The sequence below is a fragment of the Heteronotia binoei genome, chromosome 1 (genome assembly GCF_032191835.1).
Source record: "Heteronotia binoei isolate CCM8104 ecotype False Entrance Well chromosome 1, APGP_CSIRO_Hbin_v1, whole genome shotgun sequence".
Classification (NCBI taxonomy): Eukaryota; Metazoa; Chordata; class Lepidosauria; order Squamata; family Gekkonidae; genus Heteronotia; species Heteronotia binoei.
Window position 1 is genome coordinate 26,566,205 of NC_083223.1, and position 16,332 is coordinate 26,582,536.

General features: G+C 45.1%; 1 protein-coding gene across 3 annotated transcripts in view; it reads left to right on the forward strand.

Moving 5' to 3' along the window:
- RANBP17 (RAN binding protein 17) overlaps nucleotides 1–16,332 on the forward strand; it is a 573,906-nt gene that overhangs the window by 415,900 nt on the left and 141,674 nt on the right. For all 3 annotated transcript variants that reach the window (XM_060232795.1, XM_060232776.1, XM_060232786.1), the window contains one exon: nucleotides 12,958–13,040. In XM_060232795.1, the coding sequence (XP_060088778.1) occupies nucleotides 12,958–13,040 (83 nt within the window). The remainder of the gene's footprint in view (nucleotides 1–12,957; nucleotides 13,041–16,332) is intronic.

Below are 16,332 nucleotides of genomic sequence, written 5' to 3' on the forward strand. Positions count from 1 at the left end.
CTTCTCCAACATTAGTGTATCTCTACAGTGAGATCATCTGGAGAGATCCTGTTCTGTATCCCACCACCATCAGAAAATCAGTGGGTTGTAATAGATCTTTCTTGGTTGTGGCCCCAACACTGTGCAGCATTCTGAGACTTCTTGAGCACTGTCTACACTAACCTACAATATTTTCACAAAATGGTTACAGTGCCTTTCAAGTTTAGCTAATCAGCTCTCCTGTTGCCTGGTTTTAGTCTTCCAACTTTTCATATTTTAATTTTTTAACTTTTTTAGATTCTTGGCTGTTAAGAGTTGTTACGATTACATTGTATCTTTAGTAGACCATTCTGCAAGCTGCTTTGGGGGTCTGTGAAGACTGGAATATGGAATTTCTTCTAATAAGTTGCATAATAGTGATTTCGGCCTCTGTTGTCCACATGGTAGAGTGCAATACACTACACATCTTAAAAGTATTCAAACAATGCAGAAGCAAGGCATTTATTTATTTGAATTTTTGTCAGCACTTCCCAGCAGCTGGGCTCAGGTCAGTTGACAGCAATTTGCATCCCAGAAACAGATAAAACCAAATTAAAAACATTTCAGTTTCCAAAAACCAGATGGCATCAAAACCAGGTGATGCTGCTATTTCGCAGGAGGAGTGAGAGCAGAAGAGGGAGTGCCATATGTAAACCATAGCTATTCTCAACCAAATACCTGGTGGAATGTCTCTGCCTTGCAGGCCCTGTGAAATGGTAGTAATTCCTGCAGGGTCCGGATGGAAATTGACAGAGCGTTCCACTAGGTTGGGGACAGGGCAGAAAAGGCCCTGGCCTGAGTGGATGACAGCTGGATCTCTCTTGGGGCAGGACAACCAGCAAATATTGGACACTAGAGCACAAGACCCTCTTGGGGGGGGGGGTGCCAGGAGAGATTGTTTTGAATGTATGGTGGGTCCTTGTCTTTTAAGGGTCTTAACGGTTAATGCGAGCACCTTGAATCTAATCCAGTACTCCACCGGAAGCCGGTGCAACTCCTACAGCACAGGAGAGATATGAGCTGTGCATGGGGTCCCCATAAAGACCCGGGCCACGGCATTCTGCACCAGTTGAAGTTTCCGGGTGCTCTAATAGTTGTGAAGAAGGAAAAAGTGAAGTTTATGATGATGTCATGGATTCTGAATCCAGAATAGGGGAAAGAAATGTCAAGACAATTATTGTAATAATAACTTGGTTGCTGGGTGTATCCAGCAGATTGCATAAAGATATTGATGCAGAATTTTTCCATTTTTGAATTTATTTGCTCTTTAAAGGAAGTCATAGATTTTTTTAAAAAAAAAGAAACTACATAAAATGTATTTGACTATGGAGTTAATTGACCACAGGTAATTTGAAATTAAGAGTCCCGTGGTGCAGAGTGTTAAGCTGCAGTCCTGAGCTCTGCTCATGACCTGAGTTCGATCCCCAGTGGAAGCTGGGTTTTCAGGTAGCCGGCTCAAGGTTAACTCAGCCTTCCATCCTTCCAAGCTTGCTGGGGGGGAAGCATAGATTACTGGGGAAGGCAATGGCAAACCACCCCGTAAAAAGTCTGCCGTGAAAATGTTGTGAAAGCAGCATCACCCCAGAGTCAGAAACAACTGGTGCTTGCACAGGGGACTACCTTTACCTTTTTAATTTGAAATTTGGCTTTCAGGCAAAAGCTATATTTTTTCACTTGAAATCAATCTATTCTTTATAATCTAAGATCTGCATTTTGATATCTTAGTTGTGGCTATGCATGGATTAATTTTCTATTTTAGACATAGTAATTGTTCCCCCTGCCCCACATAGTGAGTGTCCAGAATTAATAATGCCCCCAAAGAGTTATTTTTGGTGGCGATAAACCTTCAGAGAATTTAAGGAAGCACCTTTACATATACTGCCGGTGGTAAACAGAAACAAAGAGGAACAATTAGAGTAAATTATCTACTACTACTACTAAATTAGAGTAAATCTCCAAAGAGGAGGGAGTTCATGAAACTGCTTAGCATATTCATTGTATTCATTTGCTTATTGGTATGCAGAAAATCTCTATTGTTCCCTTTAGAGAACATCATCAGGGATGGGTTAGCTTTTTCTTGAGTTGTGTATCGCATTAGGTTTTACAGGTTAAAATGCATAATACAATACACTTTGACATGGTTAAAATATGTTACACAGTATCAAATTGTGCTTGATGATAAATAAAGGCTTTGCTTTCATTTTTGCCATCTGCCAGATCTTAGCGTGGTTGTGTAATATTGGGCTGTAGAGCTTTTCAGTGGTGTACTCAGGGCTTTTTTTGAGCAGGAATGCACAGGAACACAGTTCCAGTTGGCTTGGTGTCAGGGTGTGTGGCTTAATATGCAAATGATTTCCAGCTGGGCTTTTCCCACAAAAAAGCCCTGTGTGAAACAATGGTGATGTCAGGGGGTGTGGCCTAATATGCATATGAGTTCCTGCTGGTCTTTTTTCTACAAAACAAGCCCTGGGTGTACTCAAATGCTTATGGAGAGCAAGCCATATTGAGCAGGAACGCAGTCCTGGTTGACTTTAAAGGTGCCTCCCCCCCACCAATCAGTTGATCGCCAGGTAAAACCATGCTAAAGGCTCCCGGCTCCTATGCTCCAGTGTGCTCATTGTCGGTGATGGGTTGAGGGGGCAGGCCAGCAGCAGCAGGAAGGACCAGCAAGCCGCTGAAAGAGCGGCTGCCGCTACTGTCTCCTTCCCTTCCTTCTGTCAAGCATGGTAAAAACTCAATGGTGATCTATGGTTTTATGGCTCTCTTTGAAACTGGTCTATGAAATATCATGGAGAGTCAGTGTGGCTTGGTTCTGTTATTCTTTCCCTTCCCCCCTCTTGCTTTATTGCTTGGGATAATAGAATAGTGAGAAACGAAACTAGTAGTGAGAGAAGTAACACCTTCCCATACATTCCTACATGGGAGTGTAGGCCATCTGGGAAAGCAAGGACGAGATACTGATAACGTAGTGGGAACGTAGACATTTATGATAGTTTATGCGCTAGCTGGCATTCTTTACCCCCTCCTGTGAGAATCCTTTGAAGTATGTCTTAAAAGAAGTATATCAATGTATTTTGGGTATCACTCTCAAGGTCCTGAACCAAGAGAGCATCTCGATTTAGCAATAAACGTAGTTTTGTATCCACTTGACTCGTTCTTTTGAAAATCGCATGCTTGACGTTTTGAGAGTGATCCTAGAAGAAGTTTAATGGCCCTGGCAACTTTGTAACCAGATGGCTGAAAAGATTCCAGAAACCAGTGAACTTCTAGAACCTGAAGAAGGGGCGAGAGCATCAACACCACTGTGGCACGTGCTGGACGCCCGAAGAGTCGTTGGGAGAGGCTCACCCCTCCACATCCAACAACTCTTGGTCACCCTCCATCAGTGGCAACCACGCACATCTACCACCATGATGGATGAGGCTCCAACATGCAGAGATGCCATCTTGACCACGCACATGCGTCAGATGAGAATGACCTTGGGGACTGATGAGGCGGGCAAGCCCGGGGAGGAGTGTGGCGCCGCTGCTGTCGCGTGCACGGGAGCCGAAGCCCCCCGGTTAGAGACGGAGGTGGAAGGACCCCAAGAACCATCGGGTCATGGGGAAGAAGAAGACGAAGTGGCCCGAAAGTTCCACTTGATGGTGAGGAAAGAGGTCGAAGGGGTCGCCAAGGGGTTGCGGGACGAGATGCAAGCAACGGCCACCCTCATGGCCAAAGAATTCAGTAAGCAGGTTGATCATATCCTGAGACCGATAGACCCAAGAGGAATCCCACAACTGCCTGTGGCTAGACCCTCAGTGATCCCGCCCAGGGCGCAGCTAACAGGGGTGCCTCTTCCCTGGGAAGGGGGGGTGAGGAAGAGAGTTGGAAGCCACTTTTGATGGGGACCCAGAAGAAGTGGAGTACTTCACCATCCAAGCTAACAGCTACATGCACTACTGGGGGAACACCTTCCCAGATGAATTCAGCAGGGTCGATTACCTCGGGTCGAAGCTAAAGGGGGCAGCTAAGCGCTGGTACGTGAGCTTGTACAAGGCAATAAGCCCGGAGCTGGACGACATGGCCACCTTCCTCCAGGCGCTACTGACCCAGTATGAAGACCCCCTGCAGGAGACCCGCGCACTGGCCACCCTGAGGAACATCCAGCAAGGATCTAAGTTGATCCACGAGTACACAGCCGAGTTCCGCTCCAATGCAGCTAAGGTGAGGGGATGGAGCGAGCTGATAAAGATCGAGCATTTCACCCAAGGGCTGAAAGCGAGTGTACTGGATCGGGCCCTGCAGCAAGCGAGGCTGACCACCCTGATAGGGTGGATACAACTGGCTGGCGAAGTAGAGACCAACATGAAAAGAGTGGCCTTACAACACCAGCAGCAGAGCGGTAAAGGAGGCCACGACCAGAAAGCCAGGGTGAAAACAGAATTGCCCATCTTGCAAGGGAAAACCGTAATTCTGGTAGTAGTGGACACCTTTTCAAAGCAAGCACATTTCATTTCATGTGCGCAACTGCCTACGGCCAAAAAACTGGCGTACCTGTTTTTTCATCACATTGTGAAAATCCGCTCGTTCCCAGATAAGATAATTGGTGACTGCGGCCTGCAATTAGTTGCCAACTTTTGGCAGGAGTTTTGTAAATTGATGGGTATAGAACAGGGCTTGAGCTCAGCTTACCATCCCCAAACGGACGGCCAAAAAGAACGAGTGAATGTGCTTCTAGAGCAGTATTCACCAACAATCCAACTGGGTGGATCTGCTGCCATTCGCCGTATGGGTATAACAATAGTGTTCACAGCTCAACCAAGGCTTCACCTTTCCAGATAGTGAATGGGTATGAGGGCAAGCCTGTCCCGTTGTTGCCGGGGGAGAGGGGCCTAGAGACCCCACAACTTTTGAACAGTGGTGGGGAAAATTAGGGAAGAGTTGGAATCGCATACTGGAGAACTTGGAAGCGGCCAAGGAAGCTTATAAAAAACAGTATGACAAATCACACATCCCAGCGTGGGACTTCAGGGTGGGGGATACAGTGTTCATATCAACCAAAAACTTACCACTGAATCAGCCTTCCAAGAAACTGGCTTATCAGTTTTTAGAGCCGTTTAAAATCAAGCGGGTAATCAACAAAGTGACTGTGGAACTGGAATTACCCAAACTGTTTAGTAAAATACACTCTGTCTTTCATTGCAGTCTTTTGCGCAGAGACTCGGGTGGTACCCCTTGGCACCCTCGACCGCCAGCTCCACAACCTATCCAGATTGGGAATCAGTCATCATGAAGTGCAAGAAATTTTAGATGCAAAAATTAAACGTGGAGTGTTGTATTATTTGATCAAGTGAAAACACTTCCCTGCCAGTCAAAATCAATGGGTGGCAGAGCAGAATGTATTGGCCCCTGAGTTAATCACCAAATTTTGCAAAGCGTTTCCACATAAACCTCAATGTTGAATAAAGGGGGGGCAGTATGTCAAGCACGGTAAAAACTCAATGGTGATCTATGGTTTTATAGCTCTCTTTGAAACTGGTCTGTGAAACATCATGTAGAGTCAGTGTGACTTGGTTCTGTTATTCTTTCCTTTCCCCCCTCTTGCTTTATTGCTTTATTGCTTGGGATAATCTCTCTCTCTCTCTCTCTCGGCTTGGCTTCGCGAACAAAGATTTAAGAAGGGTGCAATAGTCCACGTCTGCTGCAGGCTCGCTGGTGGCTGACAAGACCAATGCGGGACAGGCAGGTCCGGCCACAGTGGCTGCAGGGAAAAGTCTGATTTAGGGTTGGTGCTGTAGCAGTGCGATTCTTCCTCAATCTCCTTTTGTCCTCAAGACCAGCTATGCGTGCGTTCTCAAAGGAAGAGACAGCCTGGTGGATGGTGTGCGTCCATGCTTTGCGATCTGAGGCTAGGTCAGACCACTGGTGATGGTTGATGCGACAGGTGCCAAGGGATTTCTTCAAGGAGTCCTTGTACCTCTTCTTTGGTGCCCCTCTATTTCGATGGCCGGTGGAGAGTTCGCCATACAGGGCAATCTTGGGAAGGCGGTGGTTTTCCATCCTAGAAATATGCCCTGCCCAGCGCAGCTGCGTCTTCAACAGCAGTGCCCCGATGCTGGTAACCTCCGCCCACTTGAGGACTTCAGTGTTGGTCACAAAGTCACTCCAGTGGATGTTGAGGATGGTGCGAAGGCAGCGCTGATGAAAGCGCTCGAGGAGTCGCAGGTGATGACGGTATAAAACCCACGATTCGGAGCCGTAGATGAGGGTTGTCATCACAACCGCTTTGTAAACATTGATCTTTGTGCCTTTTTTCAGATGCTTGTTGCTCCACACTCTTTTGTGCAGTCGGCCAAATGCACGGTTTGCCTTTGCCAGCCTGTTGTCAATCTCCTTGTCGATCTTGGCATCTGAGGAGATGATGCACCCCAGGTAGCTGAACTGCTGGACTGTCTTCAGAACTGATTCACCCACAGTGATGCAGGGAGGGTGATAATCTTCCTGGGGTGCAGGCTGGTGGAGAACTTCTGTCTTCTTCAGACTAACTTCTAGGCCGAATAGCTTGGCAGCCTCTGCAAAGCAGGACGTCATATGCTGCAGAGCTGATACCGAGTGGGAGACGAGTGCAGCATCATCAGCAAACAGTAGCTCTCGGATGAGTTTTTCCATTGTCTTGGAGTGGGCTTTTAGTCGCCTCAGGTTGAACAGGCTGCCATCGGTGCGATAGCGGATGTAGACACCGTCGTCATCATCTAGATCTACTGCGGCTCTTTGAAGCATCATGCTAAAGAAGATCGTAAAGAGAGTTGGCGCGAGAACGCAGCCTTGCTTTTCACCTGTGCCTATTGGGAAGGGCTCCGAGAGGTCGTTGCAGTGTCTGACTTGGCCTCGCTGGTCTTCGTGTAGCTGGATGATCATGCTGAGGAACCTTGGGGGACATTCTAAACGTTCCAAGATTTGCCACAGGCCTTTCCTGCTAACGGTATTGAAAGCTTTGGTAAGGTCGACAAAAGTCACATACAGAGCCTTGTTCTGTTCCCTGCATTTCTCTTGGAGCTGCCTGAGAACAAATACCATGTCGGTGGTGCTCCTGTTAGCTCTGAAGCCGCACTGGCTCTCTGGGAGGAGTTCTTCTGCAATGGTGGGCACCAGTCTGTTCAGGAGTATTCTGGCAAGGATTTTGCCTGCGATGGAGAGCAGGGTTATCCCCCAGTAGTTGGCGCAGTCTGACTTTTCCCCTTTGTTCTTGTATAGGGTGATGATGCTTGCATCGCGAAAGTCCTGTGGTAATTTGCCTTGTTCCCAGCAGGTGACAAGTACTTTGTGAAGTGAGCTATGTAGTACTGTGCCCCCATGCTTCCAAATCTCTGGTGGAATTCCATCAACTCCTGCTGCCTTGCCACTTTTCAGTTGCTTGATGGCTTTAACAGTCTCTTCTAGGGTGGGGATCTCATCCAACTCTGTTTTCACTGGTTGAAGTGGGGTGAGGTGGATTGCTGAATCTTGAACTACGCGGTTGGCACTGAAGAGAACCTGAAAGTACTCCGACCACCGGTTCAGTATGGATGCCTTGTCTGTGAGGAGCACTTGGCCGTCTGCACTACGCAAGGGACTCTGAACCTGATACGATGGACCATATACTGCCTTCAGGGCTTCATAGAACCCTCTTAAATCACCAGTGTCTGCACACAGCTGGGTTCTCTCTGCAAGCTTGGTCCACCAATCGTTCTGAATGTCTCGAAGCTTGCGCTGGAGGTTGCTACATGCAGCGCGAAAGGTTGCTTTTTTCCCAGGACAGGAGGGCTGAGCAAGATGTGCTTGGTAGGCAGATCTCTTTTTCGCCAGTAAATCTTGGATCTCTTGATTGTTCTCATCAAACCAGTCCTTGTTCTTCCTTGTGGAGAACCCGAGGACTTCTTCAGAGATCTGCAGAGATCTGCTTGGGATAATAGAATAGTGAGAAACAAAACTAGTAGTGAGAGGAGAAGAAGTAACACTTTCCCATACATTCCTACATGGGAGTGTAGGCCATCTGGGAAAGCAAGGACGAGATACTGATAACGTAGTGGGAATGTAGACATTTATGATAGTTTATGCGCTAGCTGGCATTCTTTACCCCCTCCCATGAGAATCCTTTGAAGTATGTCTTAAAAGAAGTGTATCAATGTATTTTGGGTATCACTCCAGGTCCTGAACCAAGAGAGCATCTCGATTTAGCAATAAACGTAGTTTTATATCCACTTGACTCGTTCTTTTGAAAATCGCATGCTTGACACCTTCCTGGATCACACACCCTCAAACAATGTCCTCCTGCACAGTAGCTTCAGCTAATTCTCCCCAGCAGTTAAGGAAAGACAAAAAATAAAATCACACACTCTCTCCAGCAGCTCTCTTCTCGATCCTTCTCAGTGCCGAGATGACTGTGGTCAGCCTCTGGTGGAGAGGAGCCTAACACTGTTCAAGACTGACCCAGCAGAGGATTGGGCCAGCAGTCAGCCCCATGCAAAACAGACCCTCCCCAATTAGCAACAATCACCTTCCACAACCAGCATTCCAGCAGCTCTTGCTGGCCCCAGATAACTATGGTCTGCCTACCTGGCTGTGAACTACAACTGTTTGTGTGTCGGGTTAATGAACTGCAAACATTTAGGTGTGATTCTCCATTTCTTAAGATTTTTTACTCCAAGATGGTTCTTTGGACTTTTAAGTTTTTAGCCAAAGTTATGAATCCAGGATACATCTGTGCCTATTTTCTTTCCTCATACTGTGCACTGAAGGGAATGTTTTCTTTATCCCCTAGTTGTTCAAGCATTATTTTTTACCTTAATAGAACAAGATCATTTCACAATAATGCAAACCTGGTTGCTTCTTTCACTGGTTCTAGGAAGGGACATAATTTTACAACACAGCCCATTTCTTGATAGATCATTTTCACCATTTGTCAGTGTTACAAGCTGGCCTGATTGGCCTCTGCAGGCCTTTGCTCATTCTACCAAACAGCCTTCCATCATGGCCAGTTCATCAAGGCATTTTGGACAGTGGCTACGTGGCCTTCATAGACCATCTTCAGTAGACATAGATGCTGTAAAGGAAGCTGTTGTGTCTTGCATTTCGCTCCCTGAATTTACAACACAGCGCAGCTACACGCGCTGAGGTGACCAGTGGGAAACCGCGGGTCATCTGACAGCAAGGGACGCAGGCAATCCACCTATGAAGATCTGTGGCACAAAGTTTAACTGGTCAGAATTGGGCCTGACTAGGAAGGGGGTTGTTCCAGGTGAATGTATATAATCGGGGACCCGACCCCACCATGCGATCTTTGTGATGTACTCGCTAATAAAGGATGTTGACTGCTAATCATGTCCGAACCCAGCACATTACACTGGCAACGAGGATGGGATCCTGTTGAGCAGTCAGCCTTTCACCCAGCCACACCGCAAGCTCCATGCATCGAGCTCCCTCCATGCATCGAGTGCTTTCCTCCACGCTCCAGCAACGCACCGTGGTTGAGGTCATGGCTGTGACTCCAGGACAACTGCTACCTGAATTCAACTCTACCCAGCCCAACCTGTGGGAATCATGGGTGGCCCAGTTCAGCTACTACATTGAGCTACACAAGATGGAGGAAGCGGCGGAAAAGAAATTGCTCCTCCTGAGTTCTTGTGGGGTGGAGACCATTCAGCTGATGAAGCGACTCATCGCACTGACCACCCTTGCAGCCACCACCTATGAGAACCTGATCAAGATGATGACGGACCACCTATCTGCACAACCTACCCACTTCGCATGCAGACATGCTTTCTACACAAGGCAGCAGCAGCAGGCCGAGTCCGTGGCAGAGTACCTCTCCAAGCTCTGAGGTCTCACCCTGCAACTTCACCCTGGAAGAGATCCTACTCGACCGCTTTGCAGTGGGAGTCCGGGAGGAGAAACTGTGCCACAGGTTGCTGGCAACTGAGAACAAAGACATTACCCTCGCGAAGGTGCTCCAACAAGTGACCGCCTTTGAACAGGCACACAGCGGTCGCTTTGCAACGAGCGCACATCAAGCTGCCACCTCATTGGCTTCCGACAGCTCCGCCACAGCCATGCCACGGGCTGTGACCCTCAGCTCAACCACGGGCCGCAGAGAAGCCAGCCAGTACAAAGTGTGCCAGCTGTGGATTGTAATAATGTGGTACTCTAACTTTTGTTGCATCCTGCCTTATACACTGAAGCCCCAGTAGCACAAGCAGATACCCATATAAGTTAGTTTCATGGAAAGCTGTTAGGCCCAGTGATTGTGTTGTCTGGGTGTATGTGGCAGCAAAGTTGGCACTTGGGTTTATTGCAAGCTCTGGTACCGGCGTCCATGCTCAGATGAGATGCTGCATTGTTGTTGTTGGTGAGTTGTTTGAGGTTGTTAGTGTAAATAAGCTCCCTAAATGGTTCACCCAGCTTCATCAAGAAGGAGGAAGAGGAGGAAGAAGAAGGTGATGGTGATGGTGATGGTGATGGTGATGATGATGATGATGATGATGATGATGATGATGATGATGATGATATTGGATTTGTGTCCCGCCCTATACTCAGAATCTCAGAGCAGTCACAATCTCCTTTGCCTTCCCTCCCCCCCTACAAACACACAACAGGTGGATGGCGCTGAGAGAGCTCTTACAAGCAGCTGCCCTTTCAAGGACAACTCTGCAAGAGCTATGGCTGATCCAAGGCCATTCCAGAAGCTGCAAGTGAAGGAATGGGGAATCAAACCCAGTTCTCTCAGATAAGAGTCTGCGTACTTAACCACTACACCAAACTGTCTCTCCAGTGAAAGCTGGAAAAGGGCAACTGAAATCATTAATGGAGCAGGACATCTTCCTTAACAAGGGTATTTTCCACATCATTTCTTCACTGCTGCTGTGGCTGCCAGTGCAGCAGAATAGCATTGAGACTTCCACATGGCAGATTTTCCTATAGTTTCCCAGCCTCAGACCCCTGGCAGCAGCCTCCCCCCAGTCTTTGCCACTAAGGCATTTTCAGATGTGTTTGGTTTTTATTTTTTTTTAAATCAGCAGTTGAATATTGTTATATTGGTATGGCAATATAGCAGTCTGTGTACCAGGTTCTCTGAATTCCCAGCTTTCATTAAAACAAAAAAGAAGCTTAAAAGAAAAAGTAAGTCTGAAGGTTGGAATGTGCTACCCCAATTTGTAGTGATGGCCACTGGTACAGATGCCTTTAAAAGAGGATTAGGCTGAATATGAAACTAACAACTTATTAGAGAAATAGATGAATTTCGAAATTCAGAGAGAGATGGGGTATGTATTACCCCAGTTCCGCAGGGCCTGTAAGACAACCCTCTTCCGGCTGACCTATGACTAGCTGGTACAAGAAACTGAGCGTAGTTATACTGGATGTCTGCTGCCCCCAATGCTTTAAATGTTTTAAATGTTTTAAATGGTTCAATGTTTTAAATGGTTTAATGTTTAAATTTAAATGCTCTATGTTTAACGCCTATTTATGTTCGATTCCTGTGTTGTAAGCCGCCCTGAGCCACTTGTTGGGAAGGGCGGGATAGAAGTCATAAAATAAATAAATAAATATTATATGTATGCGAGAAGAAGACAAATTTAGAATGAGAAGTAGTTTAAAATGTATTGTAGGCTTCCCAACCCTCCTGCCCTGGCAGGGGACCCCCGAATTTTCAGCCTCCTCCCCCACTCTTAAAAAATCTGGGGGCGGGGGGAGAGAGAACATACCTGTAGGCATCATGTTGTTTTACAGCTTGGGATCCATTTTTAAAATGTGTCCCTTTAAGGCTGCACAGGAAACAGGAATGGCCCCTCCCTTTCTTTTCCTGTGCAGCCTTGCTTTCGCTTTCACAGCGAGCAAATTCTGCTGGAAGAAGACCAAGTATGGTAAGTATTTGTGTGTGTGTGAGAGAGAGAGGGAGGGGGCAGGGAGGGGGGATTCCCTGGTATGGAGGCCCTCCCCCCCCTTTAGAAAGCGTGGGGGGGAGGGAAATGTCTACTAGGCACTCTATTATTCCCTATGGAGAATGATTCCCATAGAGAATAATAGGGAATTGATCCATGGGTATTGGGGGCTCTGGGGGGGGGTATTTTTTGAGGTAGAGGCACCAGATTTTTCATATAGCAGCTAGTGCCTCTCCCCAAAATACCCCCCAAGTTTCAAAAATATTGGACCAGAGGGTCCAATTCTATGAGCCCCAAAAGATGGTGCCCCTATCCTTAATTATTTCCTATGGAAGAAAGGCATTTAAAAAGGCGTGCTGTCCCTTTAAATGTGATGGCCAGAACTCCCTTGGAGTTCAATTATGCTTGTCACATCCTTGTTCCTGGCTCCACTCCCAAAATCACCCCCAATGTCTCCCCAAAGTCTCCTGGCTCCGCCCCCAAAGTCCCCAGATTTTTCTTTAATTGGACTTGGCAACCCTAATGTATTGCAATGAAGAACGAGAAGTAATTTTAAATGTAAAATGTTGAATATAAATTTATGCCCACCAAAGTTATCTTTATTGTGCTTTATAGACAGTTTAAAAACATCTTTTATGTAATGGAGGAGGTGTTGGGGGAAAAACATTTTCTATTTTCTGTTTTATGATATATATATTTTCTTTCTGTATTTTTTCATATTATGTTTGTTTTATATATATATATATATATATATATATATGAGGATTAGGCAACTTCATGGGTAATAGATCAATCAGCAGCTATTTATGGTTGCTAAATGGAACCTCTGTGATCAGAGGCAGATCTTTGAGAAGCACGCTGGAAATGAGAAGGCGAGAGCTGTTGCCTATCAGTGAACTTCCCACAGGAGCTAGTTGACTAACTGGACATTGATTTGACCCTCCCAACTCAATTATTTATTATATTCCATATTAGTAAATGCAAAACTGTATTTCATTGGACCATGTGAATGCATGTGTGCAGCTCAATTTTCCCTCTCTAGATCGCAGCGTTTAAATTTTGATGTGTCATCTCCTAATGGAATTCTCCTCTTCAGGGAAGCAAGTAAGATGATTTGCACTTATGGTGAGTATCTGTCATTGTTTGTTTTTTTAATTTCTATGACTATTTAGAAAGTAAATGTATGGCTCTTAATTAAAAAGGATTCAGCTTCTGAGATGTTGACATTCACAGCTCCTACTGTGAGAATTGACGGCCTTAGAATACCTCAGAAAAGGAGATGGTTTGTGTAAATTGCTGGTTAATGTAGTTCATTTAAAGTGTTCATTTAGCTATTAAATGTAGATCTTCTAAAGCTACTTTGAATTTCTCAAAGCAAAGTTTTTGTAAAATTTTAAGTTCTTAGGGATAAGGCTTAGATGAAGTAAATAGAAGTAATTGGAGATAATCAGGTTGGATCCAGTGGAGAATTCAGGTGGGTAGCCCTGTTGGTCTGAAGCAGCTGAACAAAGCTTGAGTCCAGTGGCACTTTAAAGATAAATAATATAATAAAATAATAATAAAATAAAAAACAGATGATAAGGTTTTATTCAAAGTATAAGCTTTCATGTGCAAGCACACATCTTCAGATACAAATAATGGAATAAAATCTCAAGTTCTACTTACAGGAAAAGAGAGGGTGGGGGGCAGCCATTAGGAAGGGTCACTCAGAGCCAAAATGCATAAATGGAGCTGAAAAATAGGATTAGGTTGCTGGTAAGGTGGAGGATGTGATGGTCATAGATGTTCCCTGCTTTCCCCTCCCAAAGAAGTTCCTTCTAACCCTAGGAAAGTGGATTCCCAGCATATTCGACATGTTGACTGCGGGGGGTGCGGTGAGGAGGGGGAAAGGGATGCCTCATCATTCCTGTCTCAGCTATCAGCAGTGTTGTGCTGGCAAAAGAGGGAGTATTGACAATGTTGTCTTAACTTCTACTCTGCCCACAGGATTATCAATATCATGCAGAAGCTGTGGGGCCTTAAATGGGATTATAGTTTATGTTGCCATCTTGATAATTTTAATTGATATTTTAATCTATATTCTAATTGATATTTAATTTTATTGTTAAATGGCTTATGATGTTTTTGATTGTTTTTATGCTATTTGTTGTTACCTGCACTGAGTCCACTTGTGGGGAGGGTGGGTTAGAAATGGAAGGTGAATAAATACTTTAGCCTCATTCAGTTTGAAAGTTTAAAGGGAAACCTACACATTGCAAAATAAACACAGCAAAAAACACACTGCTATTTAATGCCACTATAATATATGAAGGTGGAGAGTTGGTTATTTAATTTATTTATTTAGTGGATTTATATTCTGCCCTACCCTGCAAACTGGCTCAGGGCAGATCACACACCCAAACTTAAGATCAATAAAACATAACAATAAAACAGTTAAGACCACCTGAATCCACAGCAGGAGATAAGATTGATTGGCATTAACACATTTTCCAGCTGGAACCAAAATATCAAAGAATATCATCAGTCTTCAAATGGGCCATCAAAAGATGAAATATTTCAGCAAGGCAGAGCATTTAGGTAATTTGGATGCCCGCTGCCTCATTCAAGGCCTGGCAGAACAGCTCTGTTTTGCAGGCCCTGCGGAATAGTAACAGATCTGGCAGGGCCCTGAGTACATTCCACCAGGCTGTGGCCAGGGCAGAAAAAGCCTTGGCCTTAGTCAAGGCTAGTCACATTTATGACTGCCTACTGGACAGAAGTGATAGTCATATCCCTTAGCGGAAAGAGTTTTGAACTCTTAGGGAACAGTTTCTTCTATCAAGGTCAAAGTGCCTGACCTAAACAATCAGGAACAGGCAGGAAGAAACCTAGCAGAAATGCACCCAGATATTCCCTCTTGGGTTTTCTGTGTTTGCCATTGTGAGCCTTTCCAATGGCCCATGTTCCAAATTCATTTGTTCCTTATACATGACTGACACAGTGCTATGCATCCTTTTAGCAGTATTATTTCTATAAAACATTGTTAATGTGGTGGGAAGGAAGGGAAAGATGTTTTGTCTTGAGCAGGAAGAACCCATGTGGGAAACTTAAGAAGGAACATCAAATGCATCGTAATGACAAATTATGGTTTCTTTCATTAGTTGGCTTGTGAAGGGGGAAGAAGGGAGTGCTACAGTCCTAGGACACCCTAGGCTCATTCATATGGCAACAAAAAAAGCATTTGAAGAAAAACCATGTGTGTGTGTGTGTGTATATATATACATATGTGTGTATACACTTTGTGAGGCATCTTTCACATTTTATGCCATTCACAGTTTTTGTTATCCTTTATCACATTGACTTGTTTTGACATTTTTATGCCACTTGTGGGGAGGGCGGAATAGAAATCTGAACAAATAAATAAAAATATATTTTATTTTTATACCCCTGCCTTTTTGCCAACACAAGTCTGGTCCCAAGATAAGTAACAACAATAATCTGTTAATATAATTGAAACCAGCAATTGAGACAGACCCATTTGACATGTCCCATAGGGTCTTTTAAGTAGTTAAGAACATAAGAGAAGCCATGTTAGATCAGGCCAATGGCCCATCCAGTCCAACACTCAGTGTCACACAGTGGCAAAATTTATATATATACACACACACACACACACACACACACTGTGGCTAATAGCCACTGTCCTACAGCCTCACAACAAGAGCAGATGGCTTCCTCACCCTTGCAGAAAGCTGTTCCATACCAGTGGGACAACAACAGAAGAGGCCCAGAACCTAACAGATCTTATCTTCAAGGGCAGTGGGTATGTTTGTCAACTCTGGCTTGGGAAATTCCTGGCTATTTGGGGATGGATAAGCAAAAAAACGGGAGGGGGTGAGGGTTTGGCCAGGACTAATGACAGAAACAAAAACACACAAGGGTAGCCACAACCACTCACAGAAAGCCCACAATAACTATAAGCTTTCCTTTCAACACACTCTTAATTACAGCCCTCTTGTTTAAGGCCTCTTATACATATGAATAACCCTGTCATACAGTTGAAATTAAACAGTCTTCCATAGTGACAAGGTCCCAGTATTTCTATGGTCTATTACAATACAATCAAGGTGGGTGTATCCATCCAGAGCAAGTAGCAATAGTCCACAGTCTTCTTAATCCAAAGTTTCCATCAATTTAAATGAGCAAAATGGTTTTAGTGTCAGGTCATCCAGGCTTACATCAATTAAAGAGCAAAATAATTGTAGTGCCAGAAGATAACTGCAGTGCCAGGAATGCTTTCGGCATCAATGGCCTTCCTCAGCTGGATATTTCAAATTATTTCATAGATGTAGCCATATTTTCATACCTGAAGGACTTGCACAAGTTCACCATACCAATCAAACCAGGCAAGATGGCGGCGGCAAGGAGGAGCGGGACG